This window comes from Thalassophryne amazonica, chromosome 9 (assembly GCF_902500255.1).
Source record: "Thalassophryne amazonica chromosome 9, fThaAma1.1, whole genome shotgun sequence".
Taxonomy (NCBI): Eukaryota; Metazoa; Chordata; class Actinopteri; order Batrachoidiformes; family Batrachoididae; genus Thalassophryne; species Thalassophryne amazonica.
The window spans coordinates 58542337-58566626 of NC_047111.1; the positions used below are offsets into that span (position 1 = coordinate 58542337).

The 24290-nt window shown below is 39.9% G+C and overlaps 1 protein-coding gene across 2 annotated transcripts in view; it reads left to right on the forward strand.

The window, feature by feature from the left end:
* Window positions 1–24290, forward strand: part of LOC117517183 (transcription factor COE1-like) — a 284424-nt gene that overhangs the window by 231699 nt on the left and 28435 nt on the right. For both annotated transcript variants that reach the window (XM_034178112.1, XM_034178113.1), the window contains exon 11: window positions 14372–14460. In XM_034178112.1, coding sequence (XP_034034003.1) covers window positions 14372–14460 — 89 coding nt within the window. The remainder of the gene's footprint in view (window positions 1–14371; window positions 14461–24290) is intronic.

Genomic DNA, 24290 nt, shown 5'->3' on the forward strand with positions numbered 1-24290 from the left:
AACAATGAAAACACAGACTGGCTGAACCAAACAAGAACGGAACTGAAACATGGCTGAAGAATTAAAGTAGCAAAGAAACAAAGTGACAAAGGAAAAATAGAACATGGAATAAACACGTGATGAAAATAACAATTAATAAAACAAAGCTGGGGCAGATGGAGATGAACTATAGAAGCCTAGATCAGGGCGGGGCATGACACTTATGTCAAATTGATGCAACATACTGTAACTTCAATATCACACATTAATGCTGTGGACCCTCATGAAACCAGCAGAGTTCACCTACTAAAATAATGGGCATTACTGGCTTCATAAGCAGGCATTCATTCAGTGACACCCCTTGAAATGTCTCCAAGCAATCAAACACAACCTGTATCTTTCCTGGTGTCCATGAGCGATACACCACAAGTTATTGTTTCATTCATAAAGGATATGTCATAGTCCTGCTTCTTTTTTTAAAGATTTAAGTCATAAAAATAATTTTCTTTGACACCACTATCATTTTATTCTTCAGCATGTAGATAAGGAATTCAGAATATGATATTGCTAATATGATCAAAATTCATGGAAACATTTGGGAGAAATTGGGAGAAATTCAAGGGATCAGATGCTTTGACCAACATTTGGTAGATTTGGAAGTGATTTACAAGAAATCTTATGGATGTTACTGTAACATGGGTCACAGGTAATCTCAAAATCTTCCTACTGTAGTTAGTCTGCATGACGGAAAAGACAATATTCGCTATGGAATTTCCCCCAGATAAATATGCCCGCTTCATTAAAATGAGCTGTAATTTTGCAATATGTTACCAAAGTAAAGCTATATTACACTGCTTGGATTTCGGTAGAAACTAAATTTTCTCAGTTTTGTGAAATTTTAAAGGCCCTATAGCTTTAAATGGCAGTGATTTCACTCAAACTGATTTAAGTGTATTCATTCAGATTTCCTACATACTTAATGCAATATTTTTGTTGAACCCTTTCAAGTAAATCTGGAAGTCTGTAATAAAAAGACGTCTTCATCTTACAGCGGTTGCTTTCAATAATTTTGTTGTTCAGGCGACTGCACATTTGACAATAAAGATATCTTGATATCTTGAATCTTGATTGTTCCACTTCAGCCCCATGGTGGTGATGTACAGAGGCAAACTGACCTCAATTTAGTCGCTGTCCAAACACCTATGGAATTAACTCTATGTTAACAGTTGGACAGCTTCTGCTACACTCATACTATTTCTGTGTCTGTGCAAAATGATCTTCTCACATACTCACATACACACATACATTCAATGACACACAACCAAACACCATCTATTTGAGAATAATTATCAACACTGTGTAGTCAGCCTGATGCGTGTTTTGTCTGTGTGCACAAGTCGGTTAAATGTCTCTGGAGATGTGCAGTATGATTCTGACATCGGCGGTTAATTCTGACAGTTAATATCCCCACCGACTGTTAGGCAGCTGTTTTTGTAGTCTTGTTTTTCTCCAGCGTAACTGAATTTAATCTTTCCCTCTTTTTTATGGTGGGGTGGGGGGGTGTTAGATCAACATATGATCTCCTTCGCTCTCTCGCTTCACTCTCATGTTCTTTTTTTCTCTTCATTGTAAGTGTCCCTGATCACTCTATCTAGTTTGGAGAATTGTCACATATGAATCATAGAATTATAGTTCATCCAGAAATCCTAATGTCATGTTTTCTTGATGAGTCAGATCAAATAATCTGGAAAGTTTACAAGTTACCAAGTTATTAATGTTATGTTGCTAACAAATTGAGTCACAAGTGAAGCCAGACACTTGGGGTGTGATATGAACACACACACACACACACACACACACACACACACACACACACACACACACCAACAACACAATCCTCCCAGCTGCATATAATTTATCAGTGCTGGATGTGGAAAGCACCCAATATCACTCCAGCTGCACACATGAACATCACAATCACAACAATGCGTGCACACTGAGAAGTCCACACCTATGCACAACTCTTCATCCACACCTCTCCTCCTTTATCCATCTCCATCTGTCATGCACACATAAACTCACGTGCACATGCACACACTTTGGCACCGAAGGCCTCGGCAACAGGGTGACGACACGGGAACACAAGAAATAAATAAACACAGCTCACTTATGCAGACTTGTGCACGTGTAATGCTTCATCTCCATTATTCTGTCAATCAAAGTGAGCTTTCAGCCCAACTTGACTGTCATGTTGATTAGATAAAGGCTGCAGAAGAACGTAATTGCAACATTATGAGAGAAAAGAGGAAGTATTCTTTAAAACTCTTCACAGAACACCTTTTTACCTTTTCCTGAAGTAAAATGACACCATTAGTTAGCATCCATCTCCACACATTTGTGTGAAGCATTAAAACCAGAAGCGTGTGTGTCACAGAGCAGCTGCCCCGATGCTCCATGGTGCTGAATGCAACTTGCAACACTCTGATGTGATATTTCTGCAAATTGTATACTTTTAAGTGTTGTTGTTGTCCATTCGGCTGCTCCCGGTTTTATTCAGGGTCGCCACAGCGGCTACAGTCAGATCCACATTGGTAATTGGCACAGGTTTTACGCCAGATGTCCTTCCTGACACAACTCGTTTTATCTGGAGAAACACACACAGCCGCTGGTGTTCCAAAGAGGTCTCCCATCCAAGTACTAACCAGATCCTGCTCTGCTTAGCTTCTGAGATCTGACGGGATCAGGCTTACTTGGTATAAATCTAAACAAGAAGGGACACTCATTGAGTGCAACACCTACGTCTTATGGTGACTTCACATGGTGCAGCTCTGTTTTTGTTGCTCTTCTGTTTTTCCATTTCTTCTGTTTGTTACAACATTTTTACAAAATTTTTATAAAATCTGTAAAAACCTTGCTACTGTTAGAATGGCCTAAGCAGTGGGTCACCCCTTTGAGTCTGGTCTGCTTGAGGTTTCTTCCTCATTATCATCAGATGCAGTTTTTCCATACCACTGTCGCCTGTGTGCTTTCTCGGCGGCGTTGGAAAGGTTAGACCTTACTTGTGTCAAGTGCCTTGAGGCAGAATTGTTGTGATTTGGTGCAATATAAATGAAATAAATTGAAACTGAATTGAGTTACATGAAATTTCATTGAAACCAAGTTGCTGCTGAGTTGCATGCTATAAAACCTTCCCCATGGTATAAAACCTTCAAAACATCTGTGGCACTCAGTCGCAAGAACTTTAAAACGCTCAACTTTTTGTCCAGGCAGCAACCAAATCCATGAAAGACAAGACACTGAGGCAGATCCAATAAACAGACAGGAGGTCAAAACAAGAGAGACGATGATTAAAGGTGCAGAAGTCAAAGGCTGCAATAAAAAATTACAGTGAAACAGCAAAGTTCAGCAACTACGTAACAAAAAGAGATATGATTGCAAAAAGACTTAGCAGGGCACAAGACGTTCTGGCAGTGAAGACCTTGAGAGAGGGGTTGAAATACAGTCAGGGCCTGATTTACTAAGATCCCAGAAAATGAGTGCTAAATTGTCAACAATCCAAACTTTTGCAAATCAGTGTGGAGAAATTTTTGCAGGTGATTTACAAAGAGTAAATGCACCATTCATAGTGGGCAGTAGCATGATGTAGACAGCAGCGTGTCAATGAGGATTTTGTGTGTGTTAATGGGTGTAAGCACAAAATAAAATTAAATCAGTGACTTGCAGCTATGCACAAACTCTGTGACATAACTGCAAGTGTTCATGCACTAGTAGTTGTCTGTAGTTTTCTCTGGGCCCCTCCCCAATCAGACCGGGAGTGACATGTTTAGCCGCATGTTCTCCTTGAATTGCTGGCTGTCTGAGTGGTGTCCAAAAAATGAGGTGGGCTTCATAGATAATTGGCAAAGCTTCTGGGGAAAACCTGGTCTTGTTAGGAGAGACGGCATCCATCCCACTTTGGATGGAGCAGCTCTCATTTCTAGAAATCTGGCTAATTTTCTTAAATCCTCCAAACCGTGACTATCCAGGGTTGGGACCAGGAAGCAGAGTTGTAGTCTTACACACCTCTCTGCAGCTTCTCTCCCCCTGCCATCCCCTCATTACCCCATCCCCGTAGAGACGGTGCCTGCTCCCAGACTACCAATAACCAGCAAAAATCTATTTAAGCATAAAAATTCAAAAAGAAAAAATAATATAGCACCTTCTACTGCACCACAGACTAAAACAGTTAAATGTGGTCTATTAAACATTAGGTCTCTCTCTTCTAAGTCCCTGTTGGTAAATGATATAATAATTGATCAACATATTGATTTATTCTGCCTAACAGAAACCTGGTTACAGCAGGATGAATATGTTAGTTTAAATGAGTCAACACCCCCGAGTCACACTAACTGTCAGAATGCTCGTAGCACGGGCCGGGGCGGTGGATTAGCAGCAATCTTCCATTCCAGCTTATTAATTAATCAAAAACCCAGACAGAGCTTTAATTCATTTGAAAGCTTGTCTCTTAGTCTTGTCCATCCAAATTGGAAGTCCCAAAAACCAGTTTTATTTGTTATTATCTATCGTCCACCTGGTCGTTACTGTGAGTTTATCTGTGAATTTTCAGACCTTTTGTCTGACTTAGTGCTTAGCTCAGATAAGATAATTATAGTGGGCGATTTTAACATCCACACAGATGCTGAGAATGACAGCCTCAACACTGCATTTAATCTATTATTAGACTCTATTGGCTTTGCTCAAAAAGTAAATGAGTCCACCCACCACTTTAATCATATCTTAGATCTTGTTCTGACTTATGGTATGGAAATAGAAGACTTAACAGTATTCCCTGAAAACTCCCTTCTGTCTGATCATTTTTTAATAACATTTACATTTACTCTGATGGACTACCCAGCAGTAGGGAATAAGTTTCATTACACTAGAAGTCTTTCAGAAAGCGCTGTAACTAGGTTTAAGGATATGATTCCTTCTTTATGTTCTCTAATGCCATATAACAACACAGTGCAGAGTAGCTACCTAAACTCTGTAAGGGAGATAGAGTATCTCGTCAATAGTTTTACATCCTCATTGAAGACAACTTTGGATGCTGTAGCTCCTCTGAAAAAGAGAGCTTTAAATCAGAAGTGTCTGACTCCATGGTATAACTCTCAAACTCGTAGCTTAAAGCAGATAACCCGTAAGTTGGAGAGGAAATGGCGTCTCACTAATTTAGAAGATCTTCACTTAGCCTGGTAAAAGAGTCTGTTGCTCTATAAAAAAGCCCTCCGTAAAGCTAGGACATCTTTCTACTCATCACTAATTGAAGAAAATAAGAACAACCCCAGGTTTCTTTTCAGCACTGTAGCCAGGCTGACAAAGAGTCAGAGCTCTATTGAGCTGAGTATTCCATTATCTTTAACTAGTAATGAGTTCATGACTTTCTTTGCTAACAAAATTTTAACTATTAGAGAAAAAATTACTCATAACCATCCCAAAGACGTATCGTTATCTTTGGCTGCTTTCAGTGATGCCGGTATTTGGTTAGACTCTTTCTCTCCGATTGTTCTGTCTGAGTTATTTTCATTAGTTACTTCATCCAAACCATCAACATGTTTATTAGACCCCATTCCTACCAGGCTGCTCAAGGAAGCCCTACCATTATTTAATGCTTCGATGTTAAATATGATCAATCTATCTTTGTTAGTTGGCTATGTACCACAGGCTTTTAAGGTGGCAGTAATTAAACCATTACTTAAAAAGCCATCACTTGACCCAGCTATCTTAGCTAATTATAGGCCAATCTCCAACCTTCCTTTTCTCTCAAAAATTCTTGAAAGGGTAGTTGTAAAACAGCTAACTGATCATCTGCAGAGGAATGGTCTATTTGAAGAGTTTCAGTCAGGTTTTAGAATTCATCATAGTACAGAAACAGCATTAGTGAAGGTTACAAATGATCTTCTTATGGCCTCGGACAGTGGACTCATCTCTGTGCTTGTTCTGTTAGACCTCAGTGCTGCTTTTGATACTGTTGACCATAAAATTTTATTACAGAGATTAGAGCATGCCATAGGTATTAAAGGCACTGCGCTGCGGTGGTTTGAATCATATTTGTCTAATAGATTACAATTTGTTCATGTAAATGGGGAATCTTCTTCACAGACTAAAGTTAATTATGGAGTTCCACAAGGTTCTGTGCTAGGACCAATTTTATTCACTTTATATATGCTTCCCTTAGGCAGTATTATTAGACGGTATTGCTTAAATTTTCATTGTTACGCAGATGATACCCAGCTTTATCTATCCATGAAGCCAGAGGACACACACCAATTAGCTAAACTGCAGGATTGTCTTACAGACATAAAGACATGGATGACCTCTAATTTCCTGCTTTTAAACTCAGATAAAACTGAAGTTATTGTTCTTGGCCCCACAAATCTTAGAAACATGGTGTCTAACCAGATCCTTACTCTGGATGGCATTACCCTGACCTCTAGTAATACTGTGAGAAATCTTGGAGTCATTTTTGATCAGGATATGTCATTCAAAGCGCATATTAAACAAATATGTAGGACTGCTTTTTTGCATTTACGCAATATCTCTAAAATCAGAAAGGTCTTGTCTCAGAGTGATGCTGAAAAACTAATTCATGCATTTATTTCCTCTAGGCTGGACTATTGTAATTCATTATTATCAGGTTGTCCTAAAAGTTCCCTAAAAAGCCTTCAGTTAATTCAAAATGCTGCAGCTAGAGTGCTGACGGGGACTAGAAGGAGAGAGCATATCTCACCCATATTGGCCTCTCTTCATTGGCTTCCTGTTAATTCTAGAATAGAATTTAAAATTCTTCTTCTTACTTATAAGGTTTTGAATAATCAGGTCCCATCTTATCTTAGGGACCTCGTAGTACCATATCACCCCAATAGAGCGCTTCGCTCTCAGACTGCAGGCTTACTTGTAGTTCCTAGGGTTTGTAAGAGTAGAATGGGAGGCAGAGCCTTCAGCTTTCAGGCTCCTCTCCTGTGGAACCAGCTCCCAATTCAGATCAGGGAGACAGACACCCTCTCTACTTTTAAGATTAGGCTTAAAACTTTCCTTTTTGCTAAAGCTTATAGTTAGGGCTGGATCAGGTGACCCTGAACCATCCCTTAGTTATGCTGCTATAGACGTAGACTGCTGGGGGGTTCCCATGATGCACTGTTTCTTTCTCTTTTTGCTCTGTATGCACCACTCTGCATTTAATCATTAGTGATCGATCTCTGCTCCCCTCCACAGCATGTCTTTTTCCTGGTTCTCTCCCTCAGCCCCAACCAGTCCCAGCAGAAGACTGCCCCTCCCTGAGCCTGGTTCTGCTGGAGGTTTCTTCCTGTTAAAGGGAGTTTTTCCTTCCCACTGTAGCCAAGTGCTTGCTCACAGGGGGTCGTTTTGACCGTTGGGGTTTTACATCATTATTGTATGGCCTTGCCTTACAATATAAAGCGCCTTGGGGCAACTGTTTGTTGTGATTTGGCGCTATATAAAAAAAAAATTGATTGATTGATTGATTGACTAGTAATAAAAAAGAGAGAAAGAAAGAAACGTGCAGTTGTGTCTGTGCATTCCAACGGTACAGCGTAGCATAATTATTCACCTGTTTGCTATAATGCCACGGACAGCACATTAATTAAATATCTGAAATAGAAGATTGTTCATTTGTATGTTTGTTGTAATAGGCAGAGCATTTGTAAGTTCATGTGCTGTGTTCTGAGCGCACAGTTGTGATGTCCCACACAGACTCTGCATCTGTGTGTCTTCCATCTGTTACGCATGGAGACATTTATTCCTCAAGAAACAAGCAGGCAGTAAAGTCAAATATGTCCAATATTCATAATGAAAGATTTATTTACTTATTTATTTATTCTGTGCAGCCTCTGTGCTGGAATAGCATTCTGTCAAATTCAATAAGTTAATGCCAAGCTTTCAAACTTGCAAGATATGTTGCATGTGCAAACATCCCCTATTTGCATGTTCCTTCCTAGAATTATGTGCACTTGAGAGGACAAATCACAAACAAGGCAAATGTGTAAAATCGACTGCATTAATATAATGCACTTTTCCATCTGAATAAGACATGCTTTACATTGATGCCTCACATTCACTTATTCACACACCAGTGCCAGGGTGCTGCCATGCAAGGCGCTCAACTGCACACCGAGAGCAACTAAGGGGGCAGGGGATTAATGACCTTGACCAAGAACCTTTAGTGACTTTTTGGTCCAGCAGGGATTTGAACCGAGGATTGCCTGGTCTCAAGCCCGTCAGTTAAGCACCAGACTATCACCTCCCCTAAATGATTTGATTCAGAAAATATGGTTTCATTATATGTGTTTTAAATTCAATCAAATCCTGTTCTTTGTAAAAAAAAAAAAAAAAAAAAGAAAGAAAAAAAAGAAAGAAAGAAAGAAAACTACATAAATGATCATTTGATGAATGTAAAATTAAACACTCATTGAAAAGAAATATTTCTGTCTCAGACAGAGTTATATTGTTGAACATGAGGTGTTGTGCGGCAATTAGAACAAGGGGGCGAAAAAACTTTTCTTTTTTTTTCCTTTTGAGTTTCTGCATGATTATGCATTTTTGGGGGGGTAAATGTCGCTTTAAATTGTTCAAATGCATCAGGAAAAAAAGGCGTTCAAAGTCATAATAATCAGGGATCGGATTTCCTGGAGTGATTTTGAACTGCCAGCCTTTCAGTGTGGCGCCTGCCTCTCTAACCTCCAGGCTTCTGTCGGCTCACAAGGATCACGCTGAGCAGCTTCATTATTTTCCACCCACTTTAACAAAAAAAAGGTGCACAGTAACACAATGTCACAAAATTGGATGCCATCATCTCTGGCACAGATGTTGTGATTCCATACCTGTTTGCAACGTTTAAAGTCAGGTCTACAATGAACAACATGAAACATTTCATGGCCACACCACATTCATTTGTCTGTGTGATTCTACAGTGGGAGAAAGACATTTAACTAGAGAAAGCCCTTTGCTTCCTGGGCTACAAATGGTATCATCATATTACAAAAATGTGTGAACAAACTTAAATATGAGACCAAAAAAAAATCAATTATTTCTGAACAAATGTTTCCTGCTAAGGACATTTTTCATTAGTTTCTCTTATTTTCTGCCTTGTGTTCTATGATTCATGATAGCAGGTTGGGATTTTGCAATACTTTGCATGTTTTACATACAAAAATGTAAAGGGACAAAAAAAAAAAAAAAAACAGGTAAAAGTATATATAGGTCATTTGCTGAGAATTCATTGGTTGTATGAATAAGAAGTCTGCGGGTCATAGAGCTTTTTCTTATCGTGCCCCTGTTTTGTGGAATGATCTCCCTGCATCAATAAAACAGTGAGATTTTGTAGAGATTTTCAAGTCCAGACTTAAGACGCACTTATTTTCCCTTTTGTATGACTAGTATACTGGCATAGTATGTTACTATGCTTTTTACTCTTTTAAATTAATTTATTATTAAACAGAACGGGCCACGGCCTCAACTTTATCTAAAGTCTGGGTCTTTTAGTGAAGCTCTGGGCTAGTGGCCAGTGATCACTTTAGTATTTCTTCTGTTTTTCTTGTTGTTTAATGCTGACAAATTAGCTAGTTAGCTTTGAGTTAGTGGAAGTTAGCGTGCACGCTGACATCCATAAAATGTCTTGTAAATCACTCCAAAGGTGTTATCAGGTTACAAAAACAGCATTTTCTGTTTTAGAAGTGTTTATTTCTTGCTAGCTTTTACATAATAATATATGACAAAGAGGTTATATTTACACACAGAGTTTGCAGCTAGCTTGACCTGCCACTGCCGTCACAGTGCCGCTCTACTCTGATTGGCTGTCACCCCACAATTAAAAAAAAAAGAACAAAATGTAAAAGAATGTGACTTTTTAACCTCTTAAAATACTTCTTAAAATAGGTCAAGGTTAGCCACCTTTGAACTTGTCCAAAGTCTGTGTCCCAAGAATGTTCCCTGTGAATTTGAAGACTGGCTGTAATAGGACTGGACTTATGTTGAGCACAGACAGACGGACGCAAAGTCTTCACAATAGCCGATGGCCATATTGATGGCCTTGGGTAAAAATGGTGCTTTTGAAATAAAGTGTTTCAGAGATCAGTTATCTGAGCTGTTTTAACTCAATTTTGGATATAGGGCAACATTAGCACACTGTATAATGCTGTTTTCAGAATGAAGACATTCTGTCTCCATATTATAATACTAAGCCCTCAGACTGAATGAAGATTGAAATCAGAATAACTATAAAAATAAAACTATGTGTAGTTTTCATATATCACAATCATTTAATGCAAAGGATGTGGCTCAGCTCTTTTTATGTTGGACATGTCGCTGGCCAAAGTTTCAAATCTATTTTTTAAAAGACAATAACAATTGGAACGATGTGACAATCTGTGAAGTAGGCAATGGTAACTCATATGCTTTAATGTGCACAATCACATGATCTCACCCTTTGAACATCATTGGTTACAGTTTCCTCCAGCATATGAAACAGCATCATTATCCCTTAGTTGTGGCTCCAGAGGTTATTTTTATAGGGGATGTGTCATGATTGGGGCTTGTATTGGTATTGGCTTGTATTGGTTTGTTGGAGAGTTTTATTATGGTATTATTTTTTTCTCTTGTGTTATTCTTGCTTGGGTTTTGTGTTGGAGACTTTTTTTTTTTGTCTGGTGTTTGTTGTTGGGCATTTCCCTCCTGTCTTCCTTCCTGCTTGCCATGCCCCTTCCAGATCCTTCCTCCTCACCTGTCCTTCATTTCCTCCTAATCACTCCCTCATGATTAGATGCACCTTTTCCTCACCTAGTTGTGAGATTGTTGTGCTCTGTGCCTCTTTCAAGTGTTTGTCTTCTGAGTATTTAGTCCTGTTTTTGCTTACCCATGTTTTTGATCAGTCTGCCTGTTTTTTGAATCCTGTCTCCGCTTAATGCGACTTCAGCTAGTGTTGCTTATTAAGGCCTGCCTTTTTGTGTACTGAACCCAGCCTGAACCAACATTAACTCTAATATCTGAATCCTGCATTTGTGTCCAACCACTTCATACCATTAAACCTGACAGTAAGGGAAGACAGGTGCAGGCAAGATTATTTAATGAATTCACAGTCAACTAGAGCAAGTGCGAACTAACCCCAAACCAACCAGAGCCAAGTAGCCCTGTATCCCTTTACCAAGCATGAATATCAATTAGCCCCATTATCAAGTAACTGCATTACCAAATGGTTCCATTTCCAAGAAGCCCGGTCTCTGCTAGTCCCATTACCAAGTAGCCCCATAACCAGGTAGTCCCATTGCCAACTAGCCATAGTAGTTATGATGGAAAGTTATAAGTAATGAGGTAACTTGGTGGTCTATTTGTTGTGGTCAGTTGAAATATTTCTTATACAGTGTATCCAGAAAGTATTCACAGTGCTTCACTTTTTCCACATTTTGTTATGTTACAGCCTTTTTCTAAAATGGAGTTAATTTTTTTCTGTCAAAATTCTATTCACAACACCCCATAATGACATCATGAAATGACATTTTTGGAAATTTATCAAAAAAAAAAAAAAAGAAATCATGTGTACATAAGTATTCACAGCCTTTCTCAATACTTTGTTGATGCACCTTTGGCACTAATTACAGCCTCAAGTCTTCTTGAATATGATGCCACAAGCTTGGTGCACCTATCTTTGGGCAGTTTGAACCATTCCTCTTTGCACCACCTCTCAAGCTCCATCAGTTTGGATGGGGAGCGTCGGTGCACAGCCATGTTCAGATCTCTACAGAGATGTTCAATCTGATTCAGGTCTGGACTTTGGCTGGTCCACTCAAGGACATTCACAGAGTTGTCATGAAGACACTCCTTTGATATCTTGGCTGTGTGCTTAGGGTCTTTGTCCTGCTTAAAGGTGAACCATCACCCCAGTCTGAGGTCAAGAGTGCTCTGGAGCAGATTTTCATCGAGGATGTCTCTGTACATTGCTGCATTCATCTTTCCCTCAACCTGACTAGTCTCCCAGTTCCTGCTGTTGAAACGCATCCAACATGAAATCATTAGCATTTATTTATTTGTCTGTCTGACTGTTAGTAAGATTAAGTCAAAAATACAGATAGATATTAGGCAAAGGAAGACTTGATTAAATTTTGGACATGATCCGAACTCTGGATCAGGTTTCACTTTATATAGGCTTTGAAGGATTATGTCAAACCTACTTCACGGATTTCCACCAAATTTGCACCACAGCCTTGGAAGGCTCCACTGAATTTTGGAGGTGATCCAGATCCAGATTGGCAGATGTGAGAAATTGCTCTTTTTTTTAGATAAATTTGCAAAAAAAATATCTAAAGAAAGCAAATTAAAAAAATTTAACATTGTCATTATGGGGTATTGTGTGTAGAGGTTTGATGAAAAATGAATGTCACATAAAAATAAAAAATGTGGAAAAAGTGAAGTGCTGTGAATACTTTCCAGATGCACCGTACATGCTGCATTCATCTTTTCCTCAATCCTGACTAGTCTCCCAGTTCCTGCCACTGAAAAACATCCCCACAGCATGATGCTGCCATCACCATGATTCACTGTTGCATGCTGAGGAAAGAATGCATCTCAGGTCGGATATATTACAATCTGTCTTATACAGTGGGGCTAGTTTGATTGTAAACTATTTAGGATACCGGTGTTGAGACATAACTTGTGCATTTCAATGGGCTCATACTTTTTAGTAGAATAACACTAATCCCTGGGTCTCTTTTTATAATATGCGTAGTCAACAGCAACCACAAACCAGAGACCCAAACTCGATCCTTTCAGGGTTCATAAATAAATCTGGATGTTGGGCCACAGTCCAAAAATAAATGTTGATTACATGCATTTACAGACATTACACTGCAGTTACTTGCCGCACAGTGGCTTAGTGGCTAGCACTGTTGCCGCACAGCAAGATGGTCATAGGTATCGATTCCCACCTGTGACCTTTCTGTGTGACGTTTGCATGTTCTCCCCATGTTTGCTTGGGTTTCTTCCAGGTGCTCTGGCTTCCTCCCACATCCAAAACATGCAGGATAGGTGGCTTGGAAACATTAAATTGTCTGCAGGTGTGTGTGTGTGTGTGTGTGTGTGTGTGTGTGTGTGTGTGTGTGTGTGTGTGTGTGTGTGTGTGTGTGTGTGTGTGTGTGTATGTGAATGTATTTGTTTGTCTGTATGTGGCCCTGTGACAGACTGGCATCCTGTCGAGGGTGTACACCACCTCACGCTCTATGACTGTGGGGATAGACTGCAGCCCGCCTGGTTCAAAGGTCACTTTTACCTTATTCTCTGTGTACATCAGGAGTTACATTACAAAGCATATCTGGCATAAAATGTGTGCCAAATCAACATGCAGATCCATACCACATCCACTCTGACCCTGAACAAAAAGGACAACAACAAAAGAATCTCACACAGTTATATTTATTATATTTGGGAGAAAATTAACATTTTAAATCTAATTTCAAAAATAATAAAGGTGTCATGGTAGATTAGTGGGTGGCACTTCCTACATGGTCCTTTTCTGTGTGGAATTTCCATGTTCTCTCAGTGCTTGCATGGGTTCTCTTCAGGTGCTCTGGCTTTCTCCCACATCCAAAGACATGCAGGTTCGGTGAACTGGTGACTCTAAATTTACCATAGGTGTGTGTGTGTGTGTGTGTGTGTGTGTGTGTGTGTGTGTGTGTGTGTGTGTGTGTGTGTGTGTGTGTGTGTGTGTGTGTGTGTGTGTGTGTGTGTGTGTGTGTGTGTGTGTGTGTGTGACCCTTAATTGAAACACGTGGGGATAGAAAAAAAAATGAATGAAAAATAATAAAAATACCATTCCAATGATCTGTTTAACAGTAGTTTTTTAATGTAAAAAGAGCTTGTGAATTGGTGTGGTATGCCAGAACAAAGGGAAAGTGGGACGAAACAAGGTACACAGGCACCAAATTGGGTAGTCCAGCCATAGACGCTGAGATGATAGATCCTACAAAAAACAATCCTCCGTTCTCTAAGAAACCATCTGTTTCCCTGCATGTTGCTTTAAGGGGAAAGGAGCTGCTGCTGCTGCTTGCTGATAATGTGGACCTCTGACATGACAACTAAAAACAGACTGAACAGTTTGTAACTTACTTTTAAAAGCACTACAGGAGATAGGTCTTGGTAGTTCCACCCATTCAAGAATTTCTATGCTGAAACAGCTGCATCTTGGTCAGTTTTCATACCCAGCAGTGGATGCCACAGTTAATCCAACTGTCATAGGGGCCAATACACAAGGTGCTGCAAATCTGTAGGAACCTTCCTGTTGCTGCAGAGCTTTAAAAAAATCAGTTTCTTCACCTTTTCACTGTATCATCCTCTTCTCTGTCTTTCACAGCCTTGAATGAGCCAACTATAGACTATGGTTTCCAGAGGCTGCAGAAGGTCATACCTCGGCACCCCGGGGACCCTGAGAGGCTGCCAAAGGTAAAGGAGCTTTTTTTTTTTTTTTTTTTTTTTACTTTCAGCTTCTGCACAAGTGCAAAAGCTGATGTGTTAAATAAGCAATGAAGTCCAAAAGCATGACGACTTTACAGAGATAAAGCCTTCAGCTTCTCAGTGGCACTGCCCTCAAAGACCGAGTTAGAAAACATTGATACAAACCGCAGAGAACAAAATTACTCCATGTTTACATTATGTTGGTTTGTTTTGTGGATTTTTTTTTGTTCTGCTATTTTCAAATCTCCTGTGTGCTGTTTGTGGAATAACTCCGTGTGTGAGCTGCTTAACCCCACTCACAGGGCTAGTGTTTGAATCTTCTCCAGATCAGAGAGTCAAAAGTGATTATTTCTTAATCAGCCAGAGATCAAGCAGGCAGATTTAAGGAGGTACAGATGTAAACAATTAACACCAAATGTCGAGTTCAACTTGAGTACAGAACGCTGTCGTCATAATCTGTGCACACCGGCTTTTCAAAGTGTATGACTGTGTGTGTGTGTGTGTGTGTGTGTGTGTGCGCTTACCTTTCTGGGTGGGTGGGGTCATGACCTTAGAAACAGCTGTTGCTGATTAGCTTCCCGCTGGATGGCTGCTCTGTGATATTATCAGCATGTTAGTGGTTATGATGTGATGTTATTATTATCACCTCGTCAACACCCTACGTTATTGCACGTTAGTATTTGTACTATACATGCATCATCACCGTGGAAACCACATTCATTACATCACACACGCTGGTATTGGTGACTGCCTCCTGTCAGTACATGACACTTAAGCTGCAGTTTGATATTGATTTAACTCACATTTATCAGCCTGGTTTCAATCTAAGTCATTCACATAGCAACACATTTGACATGATCGCTATGGGAATGCAGAAGATATGGTTCAGCATCTGTGTTAGACATGCACCAAGAATTATGAAAAATGTCATGAATGTCACTAAAACTGTCCTTAATCTAACTGTAACCATAATTGTTTTAAAAAATGTATATATTTCAGGTTGTTCACAGGAAGCATAATTTTGCACATGACGGATACATGTGCAGAATTATGTTTTTTAGTATTTGTTATGAATACAGACCTCTTTTGCATCTCCACAGAAATGGTAGAAAGACATTTTGGATCATAGACCACATTTACAACCCCAAATCAAAAAATGTGGGAACATTATGGAAAAGCAAATAAATAAACTAGAAGCACTCGGGGAGCGCAAACCTCTGCCAAGGCCATAGGGTCACTGACGTCACATGGAATTCTCTTTGGCAAAGAGACTTATTCCATGTCGTTTCACGCATCCACCGTCATGTTTCAGATTCAGTGGTCCGAGGGACCCTCTGGGGTCCGAGGGCATTTTTTGGGCAGTTCACTCGCCTGGCATAAATGTTTTATTATTGCTGTTAACAGCTCTCCCTGCATCCCACAATCAAGTTTTATGTCTCTTTTTTTCAGGCCAACCTGTACTTTCTATATATATATATATATATATATATATATATATATATATATATATATATATATATATATATATATATATATATATGCTATAGTTGTGTTTTTGTAACTGTAATAAAGGTTTACAATCAGAAATAAGAAAGGAAAAAGTAAAGTGGAAAATAATTTTCCACACACATTTATTCAAAACACACAGCAAACTATAATAAACTAGTAACACATCACTCCTAAAAACAATCTTTGGTGTGTCACGTGAAATGAATCTGCCCTACGATTGGATTTTGGAAAACCATGTGTCGGTGAACCAATTCCAATTGGACACACACATTGCTCACGTCATCACACAGCTTCTATGAGGAGTACAAAGATGGTGGACAGTGGCTTGAAAGTCCATGGAGTTAACTTTTCAGCAAAAAAAAGTAAGTTTCTATCTCATATCATTAAAAAGTTACTTATAATTTAGTAAAGCTTGGTCTCAGCCATCATATACGACAGCGTCAGCCCCAGAGGGTTAAACCCTTAGATCTTCAGCAAATGTATTTATAAAGAGAAACTGCATGAACTACACTAGTTTTTTTTATTTTCTAATAACAAGTTTATTCAACGAGGAGAAACAAATGCTAAATTATTGTTGTGTCATGTCTTAATTTATGTTCAGCCATTGTGACCTGTCTTCATGAAGTTAGATGCAAAAATGTTGAAATTGGCCCTATCCTGCAATGATAAAGAATCCTTTAAAAAAAATTACTGGATCCGGACTGTGTTCCGGATCATTGCCAAAATTGAATAACTTCTAAGTTAGGCCAAGATACACCCCTGGTAAAACTTTCACTGAAATCCATTGAGGATTTATTGAGTAATCCTGCTAACAAACCAACCAGCAAACAAACGGACGTGACCGAAAACATAACCTCCTTGGCGGAGGTAAAAAAAGCTGCAGACAGCATGAACTCGAGATGTATTTTGGTCAGCTTCATTTCATCTCTTAAAAAACACCCATTCCCACATGTCAGGAAAACAACACATTATAAAAAAGCTGAGACAAGGTCAATTTAGGGTAAATAATAAGGATAATAAGGCATAACATTTTTTTATTGTTATTTCAAACAGGTGATGCCAAGAGGTGACTGTAACCATGATTTGGTGTGATAGCAGTTGCCACAAAAAGCTGAATCTTTGAAGAAGAGCCTTTATTGTCATTGTACATATACATACAACGAAATTTGTCCTCTGCATTGAACATGTCGCACCGAAATAACAATTTAGGTTTAGGCTGTTAGCGACCATCTGATGATCCACCAGGATTACTTTGTGCACTTCCATGACCGGTTTCAAACTATACAGCATTCGCAGCAAACAGCTACGGAGACTTCTGTAAACAAAGTAGTCATGTGTTTCCGATAGGTGACGTAGCTATTAGAAGCGTCTCAGCGTGTGCTTCAGTGGAATGTAGCTGGTAACATTAAGAACTGAGGCACAGATTAATTCCAATGTTCACATAAGTGTGATGTCGTGTTATGATGACTCGTTTTTAAGTGAAACCTGTTCATTTTGATGCAGTCACGGTAAAAGCAGCAGCCCTGCGAAGATTCAGTGCATCTGCAACCATGAGCCATAAACACATCCTGTCAATAACAATCTCTGATCAAGGATCAGTTTGTGTATGATTAATTATGAGTGTTGTTATCAATAATATCTAAAAAAAAAAAAAAAAATCTGCTGCCGAGGAAAAACAGTGGTGACATTTACAGCAGCAGGAGCCTCTCATCAGCTGCACAGCACACACACATTCCAGCTCCCAATTCACACTCAAAGTTTAAAAAAAAGCTTGCCACAAAACACAAAAGGGGTAAAATCCTGAACATGTCAGACTCACCAGAGGTACAGTGAGGAAAATAAATATTTGAACACCCTGCGATTTTGCAAGTTCTCCCACTTAGAAATCATGGAGGGGTCTGAAATTTTCATCTTAGGTGCATGTCCACTGTGAGAGACATAATCTAAAAAAAAAAATCCAGAAATCGCAATGTATGATTTTTTTAATCATTTATTTGTATGTTACTGCTGCAAATAAGTATTTGAACACCCAGGGGCGTAGGTTTGCATATGGACCATAGGGACAAGTCACAACCAATATTTTGGGATGGCAAAATAGTCCCTACCAATATTTAGCATTTTTGTTTATATAACAAAATCATTCACTATTTTTTTTCGAACTCGATACTATAATTTTAGTCGTCACGTTTTGTGTTTTCGACGTGCCAGAATGATGTTGCAATTTCATTGGCTCACGTTCTTCTCACATGGACGTAAACAAAGCGCATCTCGTGGCAGGCAGTGCTTAATTTGTAAAGTGGGAGGTCCCGGAGCGCAGAGGATGGGTGGCTCCGGTGCAGTGTTGCCAGATGTACGATAATTATCGTATTTGTACGATAGTTTTGCCCTCTGTACGATGTACGATCAATAATGGGAAAAAACCCAAATATGTACGATAATTTCTGTTGGTTGCCCAAACACGCATCTCTCTCTGACACCCAAGAATCATTTTGCAGGCGTTGCACTCAGGCGGCATCAAAGACACACCACACACAGGGCTGCTGCTGGCTTTGGGCTGCCGGGACAGTCATTTGAATGAGTTCCCATCCAATCTCTGCAGGACAGGACAGGAAGATTCCCCAACCAACAACATCTTTTTTTTTTTTTTTTTTTCCAAAACTGTATTTCAACAAATGCAATAACAAACGAACAAAATACAAGAGCAAAGAGATATATACAAGAAAAATAAAAAAAAAGTTCAAGTTCCTTATGGAGGTGTCAACATTTTTTCTGTGTTCAACAAAATCTGCACAAGTGGCCATGGCATCGGATGACGACAGCGACCTCGAGGTTGAATTTGACTCTTTCTAGTCTGGTAATTAACATGTTTGTGTTACTTCACAGTCTGGTAGTGCATTTGCGTTCTTTTTGTGCCATAGTTTCCCCATTACTATAATTACTGTTTAAAAATGTGACATAAAATTCTTTGTAAATTAAAAAAAAAAACGCTAAAATAGCTACGTTGTATGCGTTTTGTTTGTGTACGATAATTTCTCCCAAAATACGATAATTTTGAGGTTTTGGTACGATAGTTTCACATTTCATATCTGGCAACACTGCTCCGGTGCAGAAAAACAAGAAGGGCGGGGGGGAGGGGTTGCGAACAATGCTGTGCGCCACACTTAAAATAAACTGCACACCCACACAAACACGCACACACACCTTCACAAATGACACTAACACCCTGCCTTTTCCTCAAAAAATACTACATTTATGTTTGCTGTCTGTCTCTGTACTTTTCTGTCACTTTTGCGCTCTTTTTCATACTTTTCCCTCGTTTCAAAAGTCACCGAACGCGCTTTACCGTAATATATGCAACATATAGTATACTGTTGGAAAGCACGGGTTCTTGGCTTGCTGTCAGTGTTGAAATTTTTCAGAGTGAGGGCTTACATGAGAACTTACGGTAATGAGAATCAGCGGCGCACTAGTGTGAAACTTCCGTGTTTTTCCTCTGCGTTATGACATCACAGGCTTACGTTTACCGTAATACACCATATATATCATTGGAAATCCCTTTTTTTTTTTTTTTTTTTTGGCAAATTAGGTTGCCAGATACCTACAACTGCATTATTGATGAAGAGAATAGATTATACATCTTGTTTGCAAAAACTTTTTTTTTTGTTAGCTCCACAAGTATTTTTTTTGTTGTTGTCTTGTTCTCTCAGGTGTAGGCCTATAGAATAGATTCGTGATTTTGGGTGCAATTTTGTTATTTAAGCTATTTGTTTGTTTGCCTACACACTTAATATTGTAAATAAAGTGTTAAATTATTCAGCATTATGTCGTCATATGTTATGTATTATGCTGTACTTGTGCGTCTAATGGTATGAGTGGGTTAGGGGGTGATGGTGGTGAGCAGGGGGGCCGGGTGGGGTGTGTGGTATTGTCCCTACCAAAGCTGAGACCAAACCTACGCCCTTGTGAACACCTACCAACCAGCAAGAATTCTGGCTCACACAGACCTGTTAATTTTTCTTTAAGAAGCCCTCTTATTCTGCACTCTTTACCTGTATTAATTGCACCTGTTTGAACTTGTTACCTGTATAAAAGACACCTGTTCACACACTCAATTAATCACACTCCAACCTGTCCACCGTAGCCAAGACCAAAGAGCTGTCTAAGAACACCAGGGACAAAACTGTAGACCTGCACAAGGCTGGGATGGACTACAGGACAACAGGCAAGCAGCTTGGTAGAAGACAACAACTGTTATGATTATTTATTAGAAAGTGGAAGAAACACAAGATGACTGCCAATCTCCCTCAGTCTGGGATTCCATGCAAGATCTCACTTTGTGGGGTAAGGATGATTCTGAGAAAGCTCAGAACTACACAGGAGGACCTGGTCAATGACCTGAAGAGAGCTGGGACCACAGTCACAAAGATTACATCAGTAACACATGATGCTGTCATGGTTTAAAATCCTGCAGGTCAGGAAGATCCCCCTGCTCAAGCCAGCACATGTCCAGGCCCATTTGAAGTTCACCAGTGACCATCTGGATGATCCAGAGGAGGCATGGGAGAAGGTCATGTGGTCAGATGAGACCAGAATAGAGCTTTTTGGAATCAGCTCCACTTACCATGTTTAGAGGATGAGAACAACCCCAAGAAAACCATCCCAACTATGAAGCATGGGGGTGGAAACATCATACTCTGGGGGTGCTCTTCTGCAAAGGGGACAGGACGACTGCACCGTATTGAAGGGAGAATGGATGGGGTCATGTATTGCGAGATTTTGGCAAACAACCTCCTTCCGTCAGTAAGAGCATTGAAGATGGGTCATGGCTGGGTCTTCCAGCATGACAATGACCCCAAACACACAGCCAGGGCAACTAAGGAGGGGCTCCGTAAGAAGCATTTCAAGGTCCTGGAGTGGCCTGGCCAGTCTCCAGACCTGAACTCAATAGAAAATCTTTGGAGGGAGCTGAAACTCCAAACCTGAAAGATTTGGAGAAGAACTGTATGGAGGAGTGGCCCAAAATCCCTGCTGCAGTGTGTGCAAACCTGGTGAAAAACTACAGGAAACGTTTGACCTCTGTAATTGCAAACAAAGGCTACTGTACCAAATATTAACATTGATTTTCACAGGTGTTCAAATACTTATTTGCAGCAGTAACATACAAATAAATTATTTAAAAAAATCATACATTGTGATTTCCAGATTTTTTTTTTTTTTTTTTTTTTTTTTAGATTATGTCTCTCACAGTGGACATGCACCTAAGATAAAAATTTCAGACCCCTCCATGATTTCTAAGTGGGAGAACTTGCAAAATCGCAGGGTGTTCAAATACTTATTTTCCTCACTGTAGCTTTATTTCCAAGTGTAAACTCCACACAATCAAAGCGCGCACACGCGATCGCCGGCTGCTGCACCGCCTTTAGTTCTCTTCCGCCTGTAACACGTAGTTTCCAGTGTAACAAATCTATCTCCGTGTCAGGAGGTTTGTTAAAAACAGCATCATGGAGATGTCCCCACGCCCATGTTCACAGCTTCAGTAAACCAGCATCCACACAAACACCACATCTCCACACTTTAGGTTCCAAATTGTGACACTCTGAGAAAGTTAAGAGTTACAAGGTGAAATGTGTCATCTCCTGTCTGTAAATCTAAGCCATCACTTTTGAACGAAAGCTCAGAAGCTTCATTTTTGGATGGAACAACAAGCTGAAAAATGCCGAGAATTGCAGAGTTAGATGTTTTCCAGAAATGCACCCGCTAATGCTCAGAGTGAGAGGAATAATCTACATCAGCAATCACTAATTATGTGCGGAGAGACTTACAATCATGAGTACTTTTATCTTGCTAACTGCGACATTAAAAAATGTGTGAGATGTCCTTTAAACAATAGTGCAGAAACAAAGCCTTACGTTAACCTTCCCCAGACCGGGGTCAACTTCTCTGGGTTCAGAGGTCTGCATGAGGACAAAATTATATGGAATTTAATGTTTTCTTCAAAATTTTCCCAAGTGCTTTTTTGACAGAGCAAGGAATTTTCAACAGCATTTCCAAACATCTTAGTTTTGTTTTGGATGCTTATATTATTTTACTTTGCACACGGAAACAACATTATTTCACAAAAAACAAAAACTGCCAAAATGTCTTTCAAGTGTGATGAGAAGGAAGGCAAGATTATAAAGTGGTACATTCCATGCTTTAGTGTCCCAACATTTTTTATAGAATGCGTTGTGGTGCTTAAATGCAGGAACTTTTTCCCAGAAAAAACAAGAAATATATTGGGTTTTATACTATCTGCACTGAAATAGAAGTCAAAGTAAATGTATGAATCATTGCAGGTTGTGTTTTTTTGCTTTTTTTTTTTTTTTTGCATTCCATCCCAACTTTGTGTGTTTGGGGGTTGTATAATGGACAAACCCTTTGTGACAATACACACAGATTTTCTCAGTAGCTGGTTTGAAACTCAAATGTATGTTAGGGCCCCTTAACACATAGTAGAAATCAGGATGAATCATGGCAGAACAGCTCATAAGAGCAAACCACAAAAAGAAGCTGACAGGCAGGCGTGCATGACCCGCTGTGACGGTATCATGCATGTGACGGTGTTGTGCGAGAAGGAACACAGTGTGAGCAGCTGGGACATGGTGCACCGCATTGCGTCTAATGTGGAGAAAAATAAAATATAAACCAGCTGTATAATTAGTGAATATCACTGGGTTGATATCAATAAAAGGGGACGCAATACAGAACCCTGCTGTTAAATAACCCTGGTTAAATAAAAAGTAAATGGGATTCAAACCTGCAAGCTCTGATTACCAGGCGGAAACTTTACCACTGTGCTACAATCACTGTCTTATAACAGGAGCATGAAATGGCTAAAATCAACAAGCAGATAAACATATTTTTTTTAAAAAGAGAAAAAAGCGCCATGATAACTGACCAAACTGCATTTGTTATGGTATATTTCTGCTGATACGTGACTGAAAGTGGCGTATTTGTCACTGTTGGCTTGTCATATGGTCCAGCAGCGCACCACTCACAGGACACGCGTGTCGGGCCAGGCCCGCGCACATGTCTGGCCCGACATGTGTCCTGTCAGACAAACACAACATTCAGATCGCCTGCTGCAGCCCGTCACAATAGCGAGATATGTTTTTATGTATTTCCACGTGAGGACAGCAAGCAGACATATGCACATCACAGTGGAAAGTTGTTAGTCCATGTTAGTCCAAACACGATACGTGTTCTCCAGCTGGGACGTCCAGATCCACAGATCTCCGCAGCCGCTCCTATCGGCGGTCACAGCCCCTATCAGTTCAGTGCACATACCAACGTGTCACTGTGTCTGTGTTGTGTGAGGCTGTGGTCAGCAGCTGACAGGCACCTCCCCGTGCTGTGTGCACTCTGACCTGCCTGTCGGGGCCCATGTGGTCATGTCTGCACAGCATATATATCAGCATTTTATGCAAGTGTGCCCCACTCCCCACCAGCACACCACATGTGTTGAGGAAGTGGGAGAGGGGGGGGCGACACACACGCACATGTGCATATTGCATAATTGCGATACATATGCAACCCACATGTGTGTTGCTGTTTGCAAAGCCAAACTCATAGGGCACTTCGACAAATTTCACATCCAGCTCGAAAGTGATCGTCTGCTGACTGTTGTCATGCTAATAGTGCAAAAGTGCCATGCGAGCGGTGTTAGATGTTCTTGCGTGTCAGCTGGAATTTGGTCAACACCTGCTGCAAGAGGGTTTGATGGGCTCTCACAGCGCACACTCTGTCTTTCAGCCGATGATGTGCACAAATAGTTGTAGCAACAGATGTACAAGGCATTGAAAGCAGCTATGATTTTACACATTTTGCATATGATTCCTGCTTCATGGCAATTCATGTGCAATTCAACCACATTCGTACTATGTGTGAAGGGGCCCTGAGATTTGGATTGGCAGTCCCTCAATCTGTATAACTCCTGACTAGAGCTCCCACGAAGCACTCAGAGTGTGTGGGAAAATTAACTGGTGTGCACGATTTCTTGGCTTATTTGTTTGTCTTATTATAAGTAAGCAAAATGAAACTGTTTATGCATAAACTCTTCATGGTAAATGAATGTTTGTAAGCAGTCAACGTAAGGGTAAAAAGAAAATCTCATTTCATTTAAACATTTGTAGCACAATTTCTATCATCACAAGGAATAAAACAAATGACCACATCAATATTGACATCACTTGTGTCCTCAAACCACTATAAACAACTTCAGCACTGTTAAAACAGCTATTGGCACCGCTCCTTGTAATTCTAGGCCCAAT